We start from the raw sequence: 17,102 nt of genomic DNA, 5'->3' as shown, positions 1-17,102 counted from the left end.
CGTGTGAAGTGCTGCTTTGATGTTTCTTCCGGTATTTATATTGGTTTGTTCTTGCCGCTTCCGGGTGTCAGTTTCAGCTGCAGTGATTTGTATGTGTGGTCCAGGTCGATGTGTCTGTTGATGGATGTTCTTGCCATTTCCAGGTGTCAGTTTCAGCTGTAGTGGTTTGTATATGGTGTCCAGGTCAATGTGTCTGTTGATGGAGTTTGGGGATGAATGCCATGCTTCTAGGAATTCTCTGGCTGTTCTCTGTCTAGCTTGTCCTATGATAGTGGTGTTTTCCCAGTCAAATTCATGTTGCTGGTTGTCTGAGTGTATGGCTACTAGAGATAGCTGGTCCTGTCGTTTTGTGGCTAGCTGATGTTCATGGATGCGGATTGTTAGCTGTCTTCCTGTTTGTCCTATATAGTGTTTTGTGCAGTCCTTGCATGGTATTTTGTAAACTACGTTAGTTTGGCTCATGCTGGGTATTGGGTCCTTTGTTCTAGTGAGTTGTTGTCTGAGCGTGGATGTTGGCTTGTGTGCTGTTATGAGTCCTAAGGGTCGCAGTAGTCTGGCTGTCAGTTCTGAGACGCTCCTGACGTATGGTAGAGTGGCTAGTCCTTTTGGTTGTGGCATGTCCTCGTTCCTCGGTCTATTCTCCGTTGGGTGTTCTCTCTACTAACACGTCTAGGAATGGGAATAGGCTGTCCATTTCCTCTTCTCGTGTGAATCGGATTCCTGTGAGTGTGGCGTTGATGATTCGGTGTGTTTTTTCTATATCTGTGTTTTTGATGATTACAAAGGTGTCATCAACATATCTGATCTAGAGTTTGGGTTGGATTTGTGGTATGGCTGTATGTTCTAACCTTTGCATAACTGCCTCTGCTATGAGTCCCGAGATTGGTGATCCCATGGGTGTTCCGTTGATTTGTTTGTATATCTGATCGTTGAATGTAAAGTGTGTGGTGAGGCACAGGTCCAGTAGTTTAAGTATGCCGTCCTTGTTGATAGGTTCGGCCTCCTGTGTTCTGTTATGTATGTCCAGTAGGTTGGCTATTGTTTCTCTGGCTAGGGTTTTGTCAATTGAAGTGAACAGTGCCGTCACGTCGAATGATACCATGGTTTCTTCTTTGTCTGTGTGTGTATTCCTGATGACGTCCAAGAATTCCTGTGTTGATTGTATGGAGTGTTTGGATCCACTGACTAGGTGTTTCAGTTTTTGTTGTAGTTCTTTGGCCAGTTTGTATGCTGGTGTCCCTGGTAGTGATACTATGGGTCTGAGTGGGATGTCTGGTTTGTGTACTTTGGGTAGTCCATAGAATCTGGGGGTGTTGATTGCTTTCAGGTTTCATTCTTTGCTGGTCCGCTTTGGTTATCTGTCCGTTTTTTTGTAGACTCCTTAGTGTGTTGTTTATTCTGTTGGTGAGTTGTGGTGTGGGGTCGGAATCCTTCATTTGGTGGGTGTTGGTGTCTGCGGGTAGTTGTTGTGCTTTACTGATGTAGTCTGATTTATCTAGGATGACCGTCATTCTGCCTTTATCTGCCGGTAGTATGATTATGTTTTTGTCATTTTTCAGTGCTTTCAGTGCTTCCCTCTCCTTGGTGTTGAGGTTATGTGTTTGTCGTTTTCTTATCATCATGGGTACTACCGTTTGTCTCACTGTTTGTTGTGTCTCTTCTGTCAGTCCATTGTTCCTGAGTGTGCTTTCTAGTGCTGCTAGGAAGTCTGCTGTGTTGGCATCCCTGTGGTTGTATTTGAGTCCCTTGGCCAGTATAGTTCTTTCCATGTCTGTGAGCTGTCTGTGGGAGAGGTTTTTAACCCAGTTGTGTGTTGTAGTGTCCTCCTTTTTGTGTGTTAGTTTGTCCATTTTTTCTCGTAGTGCTCACACTCACAGGAATCCGATTCACACGAGAAGAGGAAAAGGATAGCCAACTCCCATTCCTAGACGTGTTAGTAGAGAGAACACCCAACGGAGAATTCACCACAAGGGTACACAGGAAACCAACGCACACAGACCAAGTCTTAAACTATGAAAGTAACCACCCCAACACACACAAACGAAGCTGCATCAGGACACTATTCAAAAGGGCCACAACACACTGCAGTACACCAGAACTGCGAAAAGAGGAAGAGGAACATCCATACAAGGTAGTCGCCAAAAACGGATACCCACGCAACTTTATCACCAGATGCCTAAGAGATAGACCGAGGAACGAGGACATGCCACAACCAAAAGGACTAGCCACTCTACCATACGTCAGGAGCGTCTCAGAACTGACAGCCAGACTACTGCGACCCTTAGGACTCAACAGCACACAAGCCAACATCCACGCTCAGACAACAACTCACTAGAACAAAGGACCCAATACCCAGCATGAGCCAAACTAACGTAGTTTACAAAATACCATGCAAGGACTGCACAAAACACTATATAGGACAAACAGGAAGACAGCTAACAATCCGCATCCATGAACATCAGCTAGCCACAAAACGACAGGACCAGCTATCTCTAGTAGCCATACACTCAGACAACCAGCAACATGAATTTGACTGGGAAAACACCACTAACATAGGACAAGCCAGACAGAGAACAGCCAGAGAATTCCTAGAAGCGTGGCATTCATCCCCAAACTCCAACAGACACATTGACCTGGACACCATACACAAACCACTACAGCTGAAACTGACACCCGGAAACGGCAAGAACATCCATCAACAGACACATCGACCTGGACCACACATACAAATCACTGCAGCTGAAACTGACACCCGGAAGCGGCAAGAACAAACCAATATAAATACCGGAAGAAACATCAAAGCAGCACTTCACACGAGGCTCCAACAGCACTGATGATGTTCCCTAGCCAGGGAACGAAACGTTTGCAGCAAAAACTTCCAGCTCGGCGAGCAGAACCACAACAACGGATACCCGAGCTACAAATCTTCAATCAGATTTTAAATCCAGTTAGTATTTGGGAACAATTTAGCAGAGTCCAAGGTGGGAGTGACACCCTTGTTGTGGTAAAGCCCAAGGAAGACCAGGGAACTGAGGAGTTAAAAGAAAAACGTCCTGGTGTTTTCCCAGACTGTGTTGCAACAAGATCCCACTATCATAAGTCACAGCACGAAGCAAGAACTAAAGAGAAAGGTGAAGGAGTTCAGGTTCAGTTAACAGACACTGTGTTTGACGTAATGGTACAGGGAAAGTCTGAGTAGGCAGAGGGTCAGACAGAAGTATTTACTTCTGAAAGGCAGAGGGTCATGCAACAGAAAGACGAGACAATAAAACACACATATGTTGATGAGTACTCAGAAAAGGAGGCAGAGAATATTCTGAAGGATTATTATCTGAAAGGTAGAATGCGAAGATGAAAATGGAGACCACGGCAGGTTAGTGCAGAGGAGAAATGGGCCGAAGTGCACCAGATTGTGTTGCCGGTAGCATACAGACAGGAAGTGTTACAGGTAGCACATGAACTAATGTAGGAGGTTACCTAGGTAGACGAAAGACTCAAGACTAAAGGTACAAAAACAATTTTATTGGCCTGAAATGCACAAGGATGTGGTTAACTTTTGCCGTTCATATCATACATGCCAAATGGTAGGTAAGCCACAGGCAGTAGTAAAACCAACACATTTGTTGCTAATTCCCACAGTTGAAGAACCTTCCACGTGGGTTATAATTGATTGTCTAGGTCCCCTCCTGAGAACTAAAACTGAGAACCAGTACTTATGAACCATAATGGATGTGTTTACTAGATTTCCGGAGGCAATTCCATTACGGAGTATGAAGGCAAAAAAGGTGGTAGAGGAGTTAGTAACTTTCTTCACAGGGTTTGGGCTACCCAGAGAGATTCAGTCAGACCAAGGGTCTAATTTTACTGCTAGGCTGTTTAAGGAAGTCATGGATAGCTTAGGTATACAGCACTTGATTTAAAGTGCGTATCATCCTGAATCCCAGGGAGCTTTGGAAAGTTGGCATCAGACCCTGAAGACCATATTAACAGCGTACTGTCAGGATTACCAGAATGATGGGGATAAAGGTATCTCAGTCATACTGTTTACCATTAGAGATGCCCCAAATGAATCTACTCAGTTTACTCCCTCGGAGTTAATATTTGGACATGAAGTGAGAGGCCCTTTGAAATTAATTAAAGAAAAATTGACAGGACCAAAGTCGGAAGTCTCACACTTAGATTATGTATCTAAGGTGAGGCAGAGATTAAATCATGTAGGTAAGTTAGCTAAACAGCATCTAACGAGAGCACAGCATAGAATGAAGCAAGTGGCAGATAAAGACTCTGCAATTTGGAAGTTTTCCTGTGGACTTGACATATTAGTATTGCTACCAGTGATAGGAGATTCCTTCAAAGTTAGGTTTAGTGGCCCCTATCAAATTGATAAAACGTCGAGACAAGTGAAATATCCGGTTAAGAATCAGACAGGAAAAACCTGCATCAGGTATGTCATGTGACTATTTTGAAACCTTATTATGCCAGAGAGAAAGAATTGGAGAAACAGGTGTTAATTACTGTCCTGCAGAGTGAGGAATCCAATCCAGATGTTGTGGAGTTTGATGTGCCTCAAAATATGTTAAACAATGAGGAAGCCCTTGAGGAGTGGAATAGCTTAGTTTACTATCTGTCTCAGGAGCAAAGAATGCAGCTGAAAGGTTTGTTACAGCAGTATGAGGACATATGCAGGAATAAGATGGGGAGGACTAATGCTATTGTGTATGAGGTAGACATAGGGAATGCTGTTTCAATAAAACTACACCCCGATCAGCTTAATCCTTTCAAAACCAGACAGGTCCAGAAGGAAGTGGAGGCCATGCTCAACAAAGATATCATCGAACCAAGTCCGAGCGAGTGGAGTTCGCTGATCATCTTAGTTCTAAAACCTGACAGGAATCAACAATTTTGTGTGGACTATCGGAAGGTCAATGCCGTAACAAAATCAGACTCATACCCAATACCGAGATTAGAAGACTGTATCGAGAAAGTTGGATGAGCCAGTTACATTCCGAAGTTGGACCTACTGCATGGTTACTGGCAGGTATGTTTAATCAGACAAAGCCAAAGACATTTCTGCATTTGTCACCCCAAATGGGCTATATCAATTCAAACTGATGCCTTTTGGAATGAAGAACACATCTGTCACATTCCAAAGACTCATGAACAGAGTTGTGACTGAGTTAACAAACTGTGCAGTCTATCTGGACGATGTAGTGACCTTAGTGAATCCTGGGAAGGTCACATAGTACAGTTGGCATAGCTCTTTGACTGATTATGAGAAACAAAACTGAATTTGCGAAAGCAGAGGTGACGTTCTTGGGACATAACATCGGTCATGGAAGGCTGACCCCATGGAACGCAAAGATGAAGGCCATTGAGGAATTTCCATGACCAACCTCAAAGAAAGAGGTACTCAGTGGATTCTTCCTGAAAGTTGTTCCAAACTTCAGAAGCGTAGTGGCACCATTAACAGATTTGCTGAAGAAGAACACAATATTTCGGTGGACAGAACAGTGCCCTCATTCCTGATTAAGGTTTTTGCCTGAAATGTCGATTTTCGTGCTCCTCAAATGCTGCCTGACCTGCTGTGCTTTTCCAGCACTACTCTAATCTCCAGCAACTGCAGTACCCACTTTCGCCTAGAACAATACCAGGAAGCAGTTGACAATTTAAAAGCAGTACTAACCACTGCACCAGTTTTAGCTACATCAAACTTTTTGAAACCCTTCAAAGTTGCAATTGATGCTGGTGATATAGGAATTGCAGTTATACTGCTACAGGAAGATGATGATGTAATTATCTGCCAGTTGGTTACTTCTCAAAGAAACTCAACACACACCAGAGAAAATACCCTCTGATCGAAAAAGAATTTCACGAGCTATGTGTCAGAGTCAGTTCTGTACACAGATTACAATCCACTTATATTCTTGGAATGATTTAAAGACAAGAACATGAGATTATTTCATTGGAGTCTTATGTTACAGGCTTTTAATTTACAATTCATACATATTGCAGGTTGTAAGAATGTAATAGCAGATGTGTTATCATGGATTTTACTTATAAAGTATAGATGAGATTGAATAGATACCAACGTTATGTATATGTGGGCAGAAGTTAATATGAACTTAGATTAAAGTCCCGTGTATGTCATGGTAACGTGGTTAAGAAATAGAAAAGAAATGAAACCATCTTTTCATTATGATGGTTCACTTTTTTTCTTAGGGGGGGGATGTAGGCATGTACTGTACCTTTAAGGGAGAGTGAAAGCTGGCAAGGACCTAGCAGGCAGAGTGCGCTGAAAAATTGAAAAGTGCAACATTTAGCTATGAAACAAATACCTGAGCTGAGGTGCTATGTCCCACAACAATTCGAATTTCGCCAATCAGTTTATGCCTCAAGCTACTAAAACATAATCGAATTTGAATTTTACTGTTTTGACGACATCAAACCAATGAGGCAATCTGATGTTCTGGGGAATAAAACTCAGGCATTTTGAACAGTTAGCCAGAGCGGCAAAGAGCACCAATACAGACGGCCCACAGACCCACTCTCTGAAAGGTACCTTTATCAATGAAAGACCTGTGCAACAGAAAACCAAAGAAAAGACACCAGAAAATCTACACAGGAAGATTGTAAGCTGGCTGGTTTTGAAACTTGCATTTTGTAATCTTAATCGAGGTTCTTATCGAATCAGTATATTGTTGTACAGTGGGAGGTAGGTAAATCGATCAGACAAACGAGGCCTACAGTATAGACAGTTGTTGGTTAATGTTCTCTTCTTGGAGTTAAAGAATAAATTGTTTTTCTTTACGTAGTGGAATTTGGGTAGTCCTTTGTCACTCACACTTTAACAGATTACAAGGCGAGATGAGATTCTCTGTTGTGTGTCTGGTATAAATTAGCAGAAGGGTTTCCCCTGTGTCATAAAACCATAAGACATAGGAGTGGGAAGTAAGGCCATTCAGCTGATAGGCATTTCAACTCCACTTACCCGCATTCTCCCCGTAGCCCATAATTCCTTGTGACATCAAGAATTTATCAATCTCTGCCTTGAAGACATTTAGCGTCCCGGCCTCCACTGCACTCTGCGGCAATAAATTCCACAGGCCCACCACTCTCTGGCTGAAGAAATGTCTCCGCATTTCTGTTCTGAATTTACCCCCTCTAATCCTAAGGCTGTTTCTACGGGTCCTACTCTCCTCTCCTAACGGAAACAATTTCCTAGCGTCCACCTTTTCTAAGCCATGTATTATCTTGTAAGTTTCTATTAGATCTCCCCTTAATCTTCTAAACTCCAATGAATACAATCCCAGAATCCTCAGCCGTTCCTTATATGTTAGACCGACCATTCCAGGGATCATCCGTGTGAATCTCCGCTGGACACGCTCCAGTGCCAGTATGTCCTTCCTGAGGTGTGGGGACCAAAACTGGACACAGTACTCCAAATGGGACCTAACCAGAGCTTTACAAAGTCTCAGTAGTACAACAGTGCTTTTATATTCCGACCCTCTTGAGATAAATGACAACATTGCATTCGCTTTCTTAATCACAGACTCAACCTTTAGAGAATCCTCGACTAGCACTCCCAGATCCCTTTGTACTTTGTCTTGATCCTTTCTTGAACAAGGGGGTTACAACAGCAATCTTCCAATCATTAGGGAGTTTCCCTGACTCCAGTGACTTTTGAAAGATCTCAACCAATGCCTCCACTATTTCCTCAGCCACCTCTCTCAGAACTCTAGGATGTGGCCCATCGGGGTGAGGAGATTTATCAATTTTAAGACCTTTTAGCTTTTCTAGCACTTTCTCTTTTGTAACAGCAACCATACTCAACTCAGCCCCGTGACTCCCTTTAATTGTTAGGATATTACTCATGTCTTCCACTGTGAAGACTGACGCAAAGTACTTATCAAATTCTCCTATTTCCTTATCTCCCATCACTAGGCTTCCAGCATCAGTTTGAAGTGGCCCAATGTCTACTTTTGCCTGTCCTTTGTTTCTAATGTATTGAAAGAAGCTTTTACTATCATTTCTAATATTACTGGCTCGCCTACCTTCATATTTGATCCTCTCTTTCCTTATTACTCTCTTTGTTATCCTCGGTTTGTTTTTGTAGCCTTCCCAATCTTCTGATTTCCCACTGCTCTTGGCCACTTTATAGGATCTCTCTTTTTCTTTAATACATTTCCTGACATCTTTTGTCAGCCATAGCTGTCTAATCCCTCCCTGGTTAATCTTTCTTTTCTTGGGGATGAACCTCTGTACAGTGTCCTCAATTATACCCACAAACTCCTGCCATTTTTGCTCTACTGTCTTTCCTGCTAAGCTCTGCTTCCAGTCTATTTTTGTCAGTTCCTCTCTCATGCCCTCTTAATTACCTTTATTTAACTGTAACACCATTACATCTGATTTTGCCTTCTCTCTTTCAAACTGCAGACTGAACTCTACCATATTATGATTGCTGTTTCCTAAGTGTTCCCTTACTTTAAGATTTTTTATAAAGTCTGGTTCATTACATAGCACTAGGTCCAGAATAGCCTGCTCCCTTGTGGGCTCCATGACAAGCTGTTCCAAAAAGCCATCCTGAAAGCATTCCATGAATTCCCTTTCTTTGGATCCACTGGCAACATTATTTACCCAGTCCACCTGCATATTGAAGTCTCCCATGATCACCATGACCTTGCCTTTCTCACATAACAACCTCTACATCCAGAACAAAACTCCAAAAGTGGCCTTAATAAATCCTTATAAAATTGCTGCACGACTTGCCAAATGTTATACTCAATGCCATGACTGTGCCATATGCCTAATTTACCACCTTATCCACTTGTGTTGCCACTTTCAGGAAACTATGGACTTGGATTCCAAGGTCCCTCTGAACATCAATGCTTCTGAGGACCCAGCCATTTCCTGTATACTTTCCTCCTGCATTTGACCTCCCAAAATGCATCATCTCACTCTTGTTCAGATGAACTCCACCTGCCATTCCTCTGCTCAACTTTCCAACTGATCTGTATCCCACTGCATCCTCTGATATCCTTCCTCACCATCCACAAGTCTACCAACTTTCATGTCATCTCCAAGCTTACTAATCAGACCATTGACACTTCCAACCAAACCATTTATAAATATGACAAACAATAGTAGTTTCTGTACTAATCCTTGCACTGGTCGCAGACCTCCAGTCAGAAAAAAACACCTCTTTGGAGCTACACCAAAGACTAAAACAATAGTACAAGACTCACGCCACTCCACCCAAGAATTCCTGAAGACCAAAGACACCAAGATAGAAGAGGGCAAAATAATGGTCTCCTTTGATCTAACAGCCCTGTTCACATCCATCAACATCACATCAACCAAGGAAACACTGACTACACTATTCGAACTACCAAAGACACATACACCAAACACCACCAACTTCATCAGCAAGGACGGTATCGTCAAGATAATGGACCTATGCCTTACCACCCACTTCACCTTCAACAACAAAACCTACAAACAACCCAATGGAACACCCATGGGATCTCCAATATCAGGGTTCCTGGCAGAGGCAGTAATGCAGAGACTCAAGCAAACAGCTCTGCCAACTATCCAACCCAAACTCTGGGTCCGCTACGTGGATGATGTCTTTGTCATCACTAAACAAAACAAATTAGAGGAAACCTTCAAGACCATCAATAATACCCTTACTGGCATAAAATAAGAGGAGGAAAACAATAACCAACTACCATTCTTAAATGTCACAGTAGAGCGAACAGGCAATGGGCAACTTCAAACCAGCATCTATAGGAAAACAACACATACGGACCAAATATTGAACTACAGAAGCAATCATCCTAACATCCACAAACGAAGCTGCATCAGAACATTATTTCAACCACATACTGCAGCACAGAGAAACTATGAAGACCAGAGGAAAATCATCTATACCGTGTATTCAAAAAGAATGGGTATCCAATGAACACAATCTGTCGATTTCTCAGCAACAAACCCAAACAAGCAGACAAAACACATCCAGAAACCCTAGCCACTCTCCCCTACATCAAAGACTTCTCAGAAATGACTGCCAGAATACTCAGACCCCTTGGCATCATGGTAGCCCACAAACCCACCAACACACTAAAACAGACAAGCAAAACTAATGTAACTTACAAAATACCTTGCACCACCAGGTGCAACTAGCCACCAGGATACATGAACATCAACTAGCCACAAAATGACATGACCAACTCTCACTAGTATCCTTACATACAGGTGAGGAAGGACACCACTTTGACTGGGACAGCACATCCATCCTAGGACAAGCCAAACAAAGTCACACATGAGAAATCCTAGAAGCATAGCATTCCAACTGGAACTCTACCAATAAACACATAGGGGTGGTAAATAGGATCCAAGTCAAAAGAAAAAGAACAGGAAATGACATCACCATAGGAAATGGTGTCACCACAGGAAGTGACGTCACAAACCCAAGGAAACCCAAACACAAATAGAAAGCAGGCTACACCACCAGTGCTTCATCTGGAGGCTCACTTAAGATGTTACCTAGTATGGTGATGAAATGTCTGAAACTGAAGCTTCCAGCTCAGCGAGCAAACCCACATCCAGGGTCATTAGTGTTTAGAATTTTCTACCTTGAGAGCGCAATGGAAGCAAGGCAATTGAAATACTCAAGGCTGCATTGGACAGATTTCTGATTGGCAAGGGGTTTGAAGTTTGTGAGGGATGGACAGGAATATAAAGTTGAGGCCGCAATCAGATCAGTCATAATCTGACTAACTGGAGAGCAAGCTTGAGGCATTGAATGGCCTACTCCTGCTCCCATTTCTCAAGTTCTTCCATTATTTAACTTCCTTCCCTTCTTTTCTTTGACCGCATTTGACACAATCTATTGCAAGGATTCCCCAATAATACTGCACACTCATTCTCCTTTCCCCCATTCCTAATGCCTAGGTTCTGTTCTCCCCATTTCAGCATTCTAACATATTCACTTCAGATCAAAGGATTGCACCAACCCTTTGTCAGAGTGACTGTCCTTACCTGTTGTGTCCTGTTTAGTGATGAATGTCTCAGGCACAGGAGCAAGCTGGGGTTTCGGCAATTTCCGGGCTATGCAAATCAAACAGGACTGCAGATCTGTTGACCAATGCAAACAAACAGCCTTTAGAATCAGATGGATGCCCATCAATTACCAGCAAAAAGAAAAAGTATGAGACTATAGCTGGTTCTCCCCAAAGAATGGCTCTCTGCTAATGCTAGCTTTACCTTAGGCTTCCTAAAGCAGCATTTTTTGTTCCATTTTTTCATTCTTGAGAGTTGGGCATCAGTGGCTGGGGCAGCATTTGCTGTAGATCTCTTGTTGCTCCTGAACAGGTGTTGATGAGCTGCCTGCTTGAACTGCTGCAGTCCATGTGCTACAGGTAGCCCCACAGTGTCATTATGGAGGGAATTAAACAATGCACTAAAGGAGAAGGTACACTGGCACCACTCCCCACCTTTTCCTCCGATACATTGATGATTGCATTGGTGCAAGCTCGTGCTCCGACGAGGAGGTTGAACAGCTCATCAACTTCACCAACACATTCCACCCCGACCTTAAATTCATCTGGACCATCTCTGACACCTCTCTCCCCTTCCTGGACCTCTCCATCAACGATGACCGACTCAACACTGATATTTTCTACAAACCCACTAACTCCCACAGTTACCTGGATGACACCTCTTCCCACTCTGCCTCCTGCAAAAATGCTATTCCGTATTCCCAATTCCTTCGCCTCTGCCACATCTACTCGCAGGAGGACCAGTTCCATCACAGATCACAGCAGATGGCCTCCTTCTTTAGAGACAGCAATTTCCCCTCCCATGTGGTTGAAGATGCCCTTCAACGCATTTCATCCACTTCCCGCACCTCCGCCCTCAAACCGAACCCCTCCAACCGCAACAAGGACAGAACAAACCCGTCCTCACATTCCACCCACCAACCTTCTTATACAACGCATCATCCTCCACCATTTCTGCCACCTACAAACAGAGCCCACCACCAGAAATACAGTTTCCTCCCCTCCCCTATCCACTTTCTGTAAAGACCATTCCCTTCACGACTCCCTTGTCAGGTCCACACCCCGCACCAAACCACCCTCCCCTCCTGCACCTTCCCGTGCCACCGCAGGAATTGCAAATCCTGCGTCCACACCTCCCCCCCCCAGGCCCCAAAGGAGCCTTCCACATCCAAAGTTTTACCTGCACATCCACCAATATCATTTATTGTATCTGTTGATCCTGATGCGGTCTTCTCTACATTGAGGAGACTGGATGCCTACTCGCAGAGCGCTTCAGGGAACATCTCTGAGACATCCACACTAATCAACCTCACCGCCCCTTGGCTGAACATTTCAACTCTTCTCCCCCGCCGCCCCCCCCCCCCCCCGGTAAATTTCCAGGTAAATTATACCTGGAAAATACCAAATTCTAATCAAGTTTGAATTGAGTATATTCACAATCTTAAAAGCCAATGACACAATCCGATGATTTGGGTTATAAGACTGGGGAGAATTGAACACTTGGGAGGAGAACTGCCACCAAACCAACAACTACAGACTGCCAGTCAGAACTCTCCGAGAGGTACCTGTCTAAAGAAGGAGTTTGCACAGAGAAACATCTCAACATTGACCTGGAAAGCCAATCTACCAGAGAAAAAGAAAAGATGTGACTGCTGGCTAGTTTTAACATTTGAATTTTTCTGCAAGTCTTCATTGGGAGTTTTATCAGACTAGTATTATAGAAGAAGAGAAGGTAAAAGATAGGTTAGAGGAAGGAATTATAAATAGTGGTTAGTTAATTATTCTCGGTTATACTTTAAGAAATAAAGTTGTTAATTTTTACTTTAAATAGTTATTGGCCACTGACATTTACAGATTACAGCATTGGGATTAATCTTTTCAGTGTTGCTGGTTTTAAACTAAGTAGGAGGGTTTACCCCTTGTCATAACACACTGAATCCTGCAAAGGCACGGGCTCTGACAACATTCCAGCAACAATACTGAAGACTTGTGCTCCAGAACTTGATGCTCCCATAGCCAAATAAGTTAAAACACTGGCAACTCCTCAACAATGTGGAAAATTGCCCAGGTATTTCCTGTACACAAAAAGCAGGGCAGATTCAACCTGGCCAAATACCATCCCATTGGTCTACCCTCAATCCTCGGTAGAGTGATAGAAGGTGTCATGAACAGTGCTATCAAGCAGCATCTGCTCAGCAATAACCTGCTCAGTGACACCCAGTTTGGGTGCCACCAGAACCACTCAGCTCCTGACCTCATTACAGCCTTTGGTCAAACATGGACAATAGGAGCTGAATTCCAGAGCGGAGGGGAGTGACAGCCCTTGACATCAAGGCTGCATTCAAATGAGTGTGACATCAAGGCGCCCTAGTTAAACTGGAGTTGGGGCAAACTCTCTGGTGGTTGGAGTCATACCTGGCACATAGGAAGGTGGATATGGTTGCTGGAGGTCAGTCAGCTCAGCTCCAGGACATCGCTGCAGGAGTCCCTCAGGATAGTGACCTAGGCCCAACCATCTTCAGCTGTTTCATCATTGGCCTTCCCTCCATCATAAGGTCAGGAGTGGGGATGTTCGCCGATGGTTGCACAATATTCTGCATCATTCACAACTGCTGAAGCAGTGCATGTTCAAGTGCCAACAAGATCTACACAATTTCAAGGATAGGGCTGACAAGTGCAAGTAAATTCACACTACACACTTGCCAGGCGATGATCATTTCCAGTAAGAAATAATCTAACCACCAACCCTTGACAATCAGTGGTTTTACCATCACTTAAATACCTAACTACCAACATTCTTTGAGTTACCATTGACCAGAAACTCAACTGGAGTCGCCACATAAACACAGTGGCTACAAGAACAGGTCAGAGGCTAAGAATACTGCAGTGGGTAACTCACCTCCTGATGCTGCAAACTCTGTCCATCACCTACAAGGCACAAGTCAGGAGTGTGATGGAATACTTCCCAGCTGCCTAGATGGGTATAGCTCCAACAACACTCAAGAAGCTTGACATTATCCAGGACAAAGCAACCCACTTGACTGGCACCATATCCACAAACATCCACTCCATCCAGCACTAACACTCAGTAACAGTAGTGTGTATTATCATAGAATGCCTACAGTGTTGAAACAGGCCATTTGGCCCAACAAGTCCATACCAACCCTCCGAAGAATATCCCATCCAGACCCATTCCCCTACCCTATTACTCTATATTTCCCAAAACTAATGTACCCAACTTACACAGCCCTGAACACAACAGGCAATTTAGCATAGCCAATTCACCTAACCTGCAGATCTTTGGACTGAGGGGGGAAACCGGAGCACCCAGAGGAAACCCACGCAGGCACAGGGAGAATGTGCAAACTCGACAAAGACAGTCGACCGAGGGTGGAAGCAACTACAAGATGCACTGCAGAAATACACTAAATAAAGATCTATAGATAGCACCTTCCAAACGGAGAAGGGCGGCAGATACAAGGGAACATCACCCCGTGAAAGTTCCCCTCCAAGCCAGTCAACATCCTGAAATGGAAATATATCATGATTATTTCACTATGGCTGAGTCAAAATCCTGGAATTCCTTCCCTAAGGGCTCATCATATGGACTGCAGTAGTTCAAGAAGAAAGCTCACTACAACAGGGGATGGGCAATAAATGCTAGCGACACCATGTCCTTGATGAAGTACAACAAAAAGGGAGGGAATTCTAGAATTTTGACCCAGCAACATCTGATTAGCTGGCAGACAGGGAATATGGCGAGAAACGGGTGAAAAAGGTGAATTCCACCAATTCCCAATCTTCCAACCAACATCATGTCCATCCTGTTCTCCAAAATCTACTTACCGTTGCCTTCCTCCTTAATGGATTTGGGTTGAGAGACAGTAAAACACTGCATCATTTCATATTGCTGCCTCTTCTCCTGACTGTCTGCATTTGCCTCCTCAGGTCCTCGCACCAACATGCGGCAGTTGAAAGTGTGGCTGTTCCGCCTGGAACTCTCCTTCAACCAAGGGACACTATTCACTAAAAAGAAACAAGGGGTTGGAGGACAATCAGATAACTGAACCATTGGCTTGGGGGATGAGGGGAATATTGAGGTGGCAGCATTGGAGCAACCTGGAGGAATGGGAGAACTTCTGGAGAAAGTATAAACTAATGCCTTCAGCGACCTTCATCATTCACACATCTGGGACAGAGCAACATCCAACACATGAGGAGGAGTGAAAGAGCTGTTTATCAGCTTTAACTTATTTTGAGGGAAGGGTACTGGCCAGGCCATCAGGAGACTTTCAGTTCCTCCTCGGAGACCTCAGCATTCAAGAGGGCATTGGGTGGTGATTTGGACAGAAAGGGTGTTCAGGGATATGCAGAAATGGCAAGAGATGGGCACTGGGAAATAGAACTAGTACAATCAGCCGAATAGCCTCCTTCTATACCATAATAATTCTGATTCTGTGAACAGCCAATTGAAACAATGTAGCTCATCTCTACCACTGACCCTCTGACATTGCGGCGCTCCCTCAGCGCTGACCCTCCGACAATGCGGCCATAACCTTGGGCATAACCTCACCTAGTCCATTTGGTAACATGAATTGTGGTGCTGCCACACTCGCAACTTACTTGTTTGCCATGCCCAAGAATTAATACAGATTATCAAGTTAAAAATCACACAACACCAGGTTATATTCCAACAGGTTTAACCTGTTGGACGACAATCTGATTTTGTGTGATTTTTAACTTTGTACACCTCAGTCCAATACCGGCGTCTCCAAATACAGATTATAAATGGAGTACAATCTCTTACCCATGGACTTGGGCAGTAAGTTGCGAACAAACTCGGTGTGATCCCCCAGATGCAGGATGCTGTAGACACTGGTATTCATCAGCTCCTCTTGTTTGTAGCCCAGGTAACTGGTGACATTTTCTGAGACGAACATGATGCGGCCCTCACCATTCACCACAAAGAAAAACCCATCCAGAGCCTGCACAGAACACAAACCGTTCAATCAGCAGGAGGATTGGGCTCGCCCACACCCCTAACCACTACCTCAAAGGTTTGGTATGGAGGAACAATGACTACACCTTCATCCCATTCCTTCCCAACATTCCAAACAGTTCAGGACACAGGAAGGTTCAGATGCAACCCACCAATAATCGTATCATCTGCCCTGATCCCATCAATGCCGTTTACCCCAACACTACACCCATCCAACTAATGATGAGGGATTGTCAACCCCCACACACACAAACACACTGCCTCCTCCAGCACACTAAAGACTGGGCTAACTGACTGTCCACCAGGGCAGAGATACAAGCTGTAAATCCCCAGCCCAATCTGATCCTGTAATCCACTGTAATCCAGTCGAGTTCAGCAGCACAGTGCAACTCACTCCCCTTCTGCATATCGATAATCTGCCCATACCTCAAGGAGCAGAGGTCCCAGGGAGTCTTTTTCAATAAGTGATTGACTGCTGGATGAGATGTCAGACTGCTGAACCTCATTTTCTGCTTGTGCGGCCTTCTCTGTGGAGTAGAAACAAAACATATAACAAATTAGAAAGTACTGCAGATTACCCAGAAGGCACTGAGTGACCAGGAGGCAGTGTCTCAACACTCATGGTACAGGCCCATGCAAGTGCGGCCAAAACCACTTCTTCCAAACACACGCCACACTATCTCTGACAAACAGACACCCACCCACCCCCGAAACACACAGCGCATTACCTTGGGGGGCAGCACGGTGACTCAGTGGTTAGCACAGCTGCCTCACAGCACCGGGAACCTGGGTTCGATTCCATCTTTGGCTAATGTCTGTGTGAAGTTTGCACATTCTCCCAGTGTCTGTGTGGGTTTCCTCCAGGTGCTCTGGTTTCCTCCCACAACCCACAGACGGTGGATCTACCTTGCTAAGTTGTCCATAGTATCCAGGGATATGTAGGCTAGGTGGATTAGCCATGGGATATATAGGGCAGGAGGTCAGTCTGTGTGGGATGCTCTTCAGAGGGCCAGTTTGGATTCAATGGGATGAATGGCCTGTTTCCA

General features: G+C 44.3%; 1 protein-coding gene across 1 annotated transcript in view; it reads right to left on the bottom strand.

The window, feature by feature from the left end:
* The window catches only part of ncoa1 (nuclear receptor coactivator 1), a 110,273-nt gene that overhangs the window by 55,126 nt on the left and 38,045 nt on the right, over positions 1–17,102 (bottom strand). Inside the window, exons 4-7 of the mRNA XM_060831180.1 lie at positions 16,483–16,583; positions 15,865–16,042; positions 14,904–15,083; positions 11,038–11,133 (exon numbers count right to left, since the gene is read on the bottom strand). Of these exons, the coding sequence (XP_060687163.1) occupies positions 11,038–11,133; positions 14,904–15,083; positions 15,865–16,042; positions 16,483–16,583 (555 nt within the window). The remainder of the gene's footprint in view (positions 1–11,037; positions 11,134–14,903; positions 15,084–15,864; positions 16,043–16,482; positions 16,584–17,102) is intronic.

This window comes from Hemiscyllium ocellatum, chromosome 10 (assembly GCF_020745735.1).
Source record: "Hemiscyllium ocellatum isolate sHemOce1 chromosome 10, sHemOce1.pat.X.cur, whole genome shotgun sequence".
Lineage (NCBI taxonomy): Eukaryota > Metazoa > Chordata > Chondrichthyes > Orectolobiformes > Hemiscylliidae > Hemiscyllium > Hemiscyllium ocellatum.
This window is presented reverse-complemented; position numbering and strand designations above follow the sequence as displayed.